Source organism: Myotis daubentonii, chromosome 16, assembly GCF_963259705.1.
Source record: "Myotis daubentonii chromosome 16, mMyoDau2.1, whole genome shotgun sequence".
In the NCBI taxonomy this organism is placed as follows: domain Eukaryota; kingdom Metazoa; phylum Chordata; class Mammalia; order Chiroptera; family Vespertilionidae; genus Myotis; species Myotis daubentonii.
The window spans coordinates 4,278,429-4,284,956 of NC_081855.1; the positions used below are offsets into that span (position 1 = coordinate 4,278,429).

Consider the following 6,528-nt stretch of genomic DNA (forward strand, 5'->3'; position numbering starts at 1 on the left):
GGCGTGGAACTCTGGGCATCTCTCACACAGATGACGTGGGCTGTGTGATGCCGTCCGAGTGCCTGCGGGCCTGCGGGGCTGAGATTGGCTGCTCCAACATCGCCTACCCCAAGCTGGTCATGGAACTGATGCCCATCGGTGAGGTTCTGGGGGGCCTGGGGGGCGGGCGATGAGGGAGCTGTGGGGGCCATTCTGGATCCGACGTGATGGTGTGTGACGTCCGGGTAGGATGCTCTGCTCATCGGGGAAGAGAGGAAAGTACAGGCAGGCTGGGGTTTGTGTCTCAGCCACCCTGTGGCCTTGGCCAAGCACTCCTCCAACCCCGTGCCTCGGTTTCCATATCTGTCGCGCAGCTAATAGCTCTGCCTCACAGCCTTTAAGGAGAGAAGCAGTTTGCAAAAGCGTTTGGCACCCAGTGGGCCTGAAAGAGAAAGTGGCCCCATTTCTCAAGTGACAGGACAGGCTCTTATCCAGGTTCAGACCCTGCTTGGCAGCTCACCTGCCACGTGACCTTGGCCAAGTCACTACCCTCTCTGGGTCTCAGTGTGCCCATCTCTAAAATGGGGATGATGATAACACGGTCCCTGAGATGAAGAGGCGGGTTGCTCACGTGGCATGTGAGTGTTTCTATCAAGCCCGCTGCTGGCTCTGCCGGGATCATGTGATCAAGGCCCCGTGAACCTTCACCTCTGCCTCCCCCGAGACCCTGTGGGCCAACGGGTAAACCTAGGGGAAGGGCTTAGGCCTTTTGCGCATTTCTCGTGGCAGCAGAGGTCCTGCCAGCGGGACCTGGGTGATGAGGTCCCCGTCCCAGGAAGGGTGCACCAAGGCCACTGCAGGTGGGGGGCTCCGCCTAAGCAAAAAGGAGACCCTTTCTGAGACCCTCTGCCGCCCGTCCTCAGACCCCTAGTCGGCACCTCCCTCCCTGGGCCTCCCCTGCGGGGGCGGCCTGGCCTGGCCTGGCCTGCCCTCCCCCTCCAGGGAGCCCCGGCCCAGGGAGGTTAGCGCTCGGAGCGGGATCAGATCTTGGCTCCGCCACGGTTGGCTGCGATTTGTGGGGCATGTCACATCCCCGCTCCGAGCTTCCGTGTCCTCGTTTGTAAATTGGAGATGATGACACCTACCCACCCTGAGTGTTGCTGCTGGGATTAAACCCTAACGCGGGAGACTGCCTGGTGCCCGTCCTGGCTGCGTGGGTTCCCCTCCGGGCCTGCCTCCTCCTGTTCCGGGGCTGCTGTTACTGGGCCACACCTCTCTAGGGCCTGAGCTCCCTGTCTGGAATGGGTGGGGAGTCAGCCCTGAGTTCACCCACCTCTCTGAGCAAGAAAAGGAGGGCGGAGAAGTGTTTTGGGGAAAACACTTTCTTGAACTCACTTTCCTTTCGGCCCCATCCCAGTCAGACTGACACATTAACAGCAAAGACCATGGACGCCCGGAGTCACACCTCTGCTCGGATGCAGACCCTGGGCCAGGCAGCGAATGGCACCTTGCGGCCGAGCCCTCCTCCGGCCAGGCGGAGGGCAGGCAGGGCCTGTGGGAGTGGTGGCAGGGGGCGGGGGGGCGGGGTGCGGGGCGGGGGGGGCGATGCTTAGGCACTAGAAGGAGAAGCATAAACGCCTGGGAGACAGACGTGCACCAGGACCCAGCGCGGACGTGACCCCCGCAGCCCGCTCCAGCCCGGACTCCTGGGAGGCTTTGCACACAGGGCCTGGCCCACCTCCAGGCCCTCGCTCATTTCAGCCAATCAGCAGGTGGACTTTTCTGTTCCCATCGGAACCACATCTCTTCCAGAGCCAACAAGGAAGGGACTCCCCTGGGCCTGCCACACGTAGGAGGCCAGGGCTGAGCCGCTGCCCCTGCCCACCAGACCTCCCTCACTCCCCGCCCCACCCCACCCTGCCCCACCCCGAGTTCTGCGTCTGGCCTGCGGTGGGCTCCATCTTCCCTCTCTGAACTCTCACTGTCTCATCTGTCAGACGGGTTACTCAGCCTCCGTCACGGGAACTCCCCGTGGCCTTCGCCGGCTGCGAGGCTCTGCAGACGCGAGGGCCGCTGACCGCACCAGGAGGGGCGGTGCGGAGTTCAGTCCTCGTGTTTGTCCTCCGCCTCCAGCCTCCTCCTCGGGCTTCTCCCACCACCTCCAGCACGAGGCCCGCTGGCAGGGCCTGAGGAGGGCCTCACCCCGAGGCCACGGCGGGAGGGGCCGCGGCGGCGAGGCAGGCAGGCCAGCAGCGTCTCTGACCACAGGTCTGCGGGGCCTGATGATCGCCGTGATGATGGCCGCGCTCATGTCGTCGCTGACCTCCATCTTCAACAGCAGCAGCACGCTCTTCACCATGGACATCTGGAGGCGGCTGCGGCCGCGGGCTGGCGAGCGGGAGCTGCTGCTGGTGGGACGGTACGGCGGTGGGTGCTGGCACGGGCGGGCGGAGAAGTGGGCCCCAGCCAGCGCCCAGCCCGTGAGGCCCGCCAGAGTGGGCTTTAGAGGATGAATAGGAGCTTGTCCGTTGGAAAAAGGAGGCTGCCAGGAAGGAGAGGCCAGGAAATCCTGTCCACCCCACCTCCCACTGTCTCCTGCCCCTTCACAGTCCCAGCCTCCTCCACGACATCTCTGAGGGGTGCCCTCCCCAAGTCGGCCCAGAGATCCTTCCGTCGCCCCAAATCTGAGCCTCTAGCCTGCTGCTGACCCCACTGCTCCAGAGAGAGCCCCAGCCGGGCTCAGGAACGACCACGCTCGGGCCGCAGCTGCCCCTCCGCCCCTGTGCCCTGGCCCCACTGCACTCTGCCCATTCCTCCAAGCCTGCTGTCCATTACCCAGTGACTCACCCCAAGAGTCCCCTCCTCAGCCCTCCCTGATACACTGACCAGGAACGGGCCCCTCTCCCCTCAACGCCTCCCACAAGGGACCTGCCAGGCTCTGTCACAGCCCGTCTGTCACACCCCCACCCCAAGGCGGGCAGGGCTGTTCCCGGGTGAAGTCAGCCGTGCATGAGCACTTGGCCTCCGGGTGCGCGTGTCCAACTGTTTCGCCCTCTCCCAGGCCCCTCCTCTCTCCCACTGAGCCACACGGCTCCTGCCTGCTGGGAGAGGGCCCAGCCTTCTGGTGCTTAGCATGGCCGACCCTGCACCCTCTGCCGTGGTGCCCATGGGCAGGGTGGGGCCCCCCAGGGCTGCAGGCAGCGGTCCCGGTGATGCCAAGCAGCCGGCTCCTGTGGGAAGGGCCCTGCTGGGACACGCCGGGCAGCAGGCAGGCGTGAGCTCATCTGCAGGCTCAGAGCCTCCAAACAAGGAGCCTCGCCCTCCTGCTCCAGATGCTGCTGTCAGCGCTCCTGCCCTCCACCCTCTCCCCTCGCCCCTCCCTGCCCTCCTCGGTCGGGCTGTGGGGCAGGTCGAGCCCTCTCCAGGTCTCAGCTCTCTCAGCAGCCAGTTTGGTGGCGTGGAAAGGGCCCAGGGCCAGGGCTCAGCTCTGCCCACACCTCCAGCCTCCTCTTGTCTCAAGCAACACGTTTAAGCTGTGCCCTGCCTTGTGGGGTCTGGGATCTGCGGTGCCTCAATTCCAGGAGGAATGGGAATTCTACAGGGAAGGCCTGCACTCAGGCCGAGCCGTCCCTCCGGCCCCTGGGCACTCCCAGGACCCTGGGGAGGAGGCCACGTGGGCGGGCGGCAGGGCATGCTGGTGGCCAGAGGAGGTGTCACAGGCCAGGGGCTGCGACTGCTCTCCCTCTAGGACCCTGACCATCGCCAGCCCCAGGCCCAGGCCCACTCCCCAGCCTTCGCCCCTGTGTTTCCCTCCCCGGCTCTCCCTGTCTTCCCTTCTCTGTTATTTGCAGACAGTGCCGAGGCCTCCTTGGTACGCTGCCTGGAGCTGGGCAGTCTAGGGATCCTGGGAGATCCAGAGCTCCGCCCCCCCAGACCTGAGGGGCTCCCCTAAACTATGCTGCAGCCCAGGCGCACACAGGGGGTCATCTTGTCAGCAGTGTGTGTGTGTGTGGGGGGGGGGCGGGGAGGCTTCCTGGAGGAGGAAGGCCTTGAGCTGGGCCTTGGAAGATGGGGGGCTGCCGGGGAGGTGAGAAGGGTATTCCAGGCAGAAGGAAAGACTCTGGCCTTGGGGTCCTCCTGGCAGCTGGGCAGTGGCTGAATCAGAGGAAACCCTAGGCCTGGCCAGTGTGCTCAGCTGGTTGAGCGTCATCCTATGCGCCCAAAGTGGGGGGGGGGGCGTTGATGCTCCCCCCACCACACACTCCTGACAGGATGACTGCCCCTGCGTGCGCCTGGGTTGCAGCCTAGTTTAGGGGAGCCCCTCATGTGGGGGGGGGAGGAGCTCTGGATCTCCCAGGATCCCTAGACTGCCCAGATCCAGGCAGCGTACCAGGGAGGCCTCGGCACTCTCTGCAAATAACAGAGAAGGGAAGACAGGGGCAGCAGGGCGCACACCCAGGCTGTGCTCAATCCCCCATGTCTGTCTGTCTGTCTGTCTCCCTTCCTCTCAATAAAAAATAGTAATAATAATAATAATAAGAAGAAACCCCAGAGGCAGCAAGAAGTCAGGGCCCCTCCAGGCTGAGCTGTTGGGCTACGGGAACCTGTGTGTGTGTGTGGGGGGGGGGGGGGGGGGCGTGTCCCTGGAGCCTGCCTGCAACTTGAAGAGGGCAGGGCCCGTGCCTGCCAGGCTGAGGGTTAATTAGCCTTCATCGAGGTGGCACCTCCTTCCTCCCCCCCCACTCCCCCTGAGGCCTAGGAAGGAAAAGGGAGGCGGGCAGGCAGGCAGGCAGACCCACCCCAGCTCACACAGAGCCACGGTCACGCCCGCTGTGCAGGCCCAGGGGGTCTCATCCACCCCCGACCCCCGCCTCCCCCGGTTAGGGGTGAGGGGCACTCAGCTGACACAGGGTGCTCAGCCAGGGAGGAGTAGATGGAACGACCTCTGTCCCTTTAGCTGAGCCGCACGCCCTTCAGGCTCCAGGCTCCTTTTCCTGGAAGCCCTCCTGGATTGATGCTTCCTCTGGGCTCCCTGAGCCCAGCCCTTAGCACGGGTGACAGGGTGACAGGCTCATCTGCTTTTTTGCTCAATTCTGATCAGGGCAGTGACCAGGGCCCACTCATTGTAGAGTCTGGGTTCCTAGCACAGCGCCCCCTCACTCCGGGAGTGGGGGCTCCTAGCACAGCGCCCCTGTGCTCCAGGGAGCTCTTGTTGAAGAGCTTGTGGAATGAACGGGTGAAGCGTGGCTGCGTGGAGGGGCCTCGCGTGGATGGGAGCTGGTGCGGGTGGGGGGACGGCTCCTCAGCTGGGGCAGGTTTGGGAGGGTTTGGAGTGGGCAGCCGGGGAGGGGGGGGGGGGAGGAAGTGCTCCTGATGGTGCCGCTGCCGCCGCAGGCTGGTCATCGTGGTGCTGATCGGCGTGAGCGTGGCCTGGATCCCGGTCCTGCAGGGTGCCAACAGCGGGCAGCTCTTCATCTACATGCAGTCGGTGACCAGCTCCCTGGCCCCCCCGGTGACCGCTGTCTTCATCCTGGGCGTCTTCTGGCAGCGAGCCAACGAGCAGGTGGGTGCGGAGGAGAGCTGGGCGGGGACAGGCCTGGGCCGGCTCCTCGTTCCCCTCTGGCTGGGCTCGAATCGTCCCCTGGGCCTTCACCCAGTGGCCCAGCTGTCCTGCCTCCCCCAGGGGGCCTTCTGGGGCCTGATGGTCGGGCTGGCGGTGGGCGCCACAAGGCTGGTCCTGGAGTTCCTGCACCCCGCCCTGCCCTGTGGCGCCGTGGACACTCGGCCTGCTGTCCTGGGCAGCATCCACTACCTGCACTTTGCCATTGCCCTCTTCGCACTCAGCGGGGCCGTGGTGGTGGCCGGAAGCCTGCTGACGCCCCCACCCCCCGGGGCTCAGGTAAGCCTGCCCTGACCCCGGGCTCTGACCCTTACCAACTTCTGACTCAGGTTCCAATTCTCTGACTCAAGAATTTTCTAGCTCTTGACCTAGCCCTGGCCCCTGGCCCTTTTTGAACTCAGCTGCCCTCTTTCCTCACTGACCCCTGATCCTGTCTGGGTCCACCTCCAAGCCCGCACCCCTCCCGGTCCTGCCACCCTCTCCCTCCCATCCCTGCAGATCCAGAACCTTACCTGGTGGACTCTAGGCAGGGACCTGCCCCCAGGAGCCAAAACAGGTATGCACGTGGCCCTGGGCGTCCCTCTCACACCATCCCCGGGGCTGGGCTACGGAGCAACAGGGCCCTGGGGGTGGCCCTGAGGTCCTCAGCGTCCCTCTCTTCCCACCCCTGCCAGCTGGCAGCCGGAAACAGGCTTTCTGGGCCCGGGTCTGTGGCCTCAACGCCATCCTCCTCATGTGCGTCAACATCTTCTTCTACGCCTACTTCGCCTGATGTGGCCGGGCCTGAGGCCGCCCCTTTCCCTAATGAGGACACCAGCCCTGAGGCTGCCCGGCCAGCCAGGGGGGAGCCTGAAAACTTAGGGAGGGAATGGGTGAAAAGAATGTGACACTTCAAAAGTGGCCGTCATAACGGGCGATAAAAGGCGATT

At 64.7% G+C, this 6,528-nt stretch overlaps 1 protein-coding gene across 3 annotated transcripts in view; it reads left to right on the top strand.

Annotated features, from left to right (window-relative positions):
- SLC5A10 (solute carrier family 5 member 10) overlaps positions 1 to 6,520 on the top strand; it is an 89,387-nt gene extending 82,867 nt beyond the window's left edge. For 2 of the 3 annotated variants that reach the window (XM_059668432.1, XM_059668434.1), the window contains exons 10-14: positions 31 to 138; positions 2,248 to 2,398; positions 5,374 to 5,542; positions 5,663 to 5,878; positions 6,274 to 6,520. In XM_059668432.1, the coding sequence (XP_059524415.1) occupies positions 31 to 138; positions 2,248 to 2,398; positions 5,374 to 5,542; positions 5,663 to 5,878; positions 6,274 to 6,486 (857 nt within the window). In that variant the 3' untranslated portion in view covers positions 6,487 to 6,520. Of the gene's footprint in view, positions 1 to 30; positions 139 to 2,247; positions 2,399 to 5,373; positions 5,543 to 5,662; positions 5,879 to 6,097; positions 6,156 to 6,273 lie in introns of all 3 variants that reach the window. The other variant, XM_059668433.1, reaches the window with a different exon arrangement.
- The last annotated feature ends 8 nt before the right edge of the window (positions 6,521 to 6,528 follow it).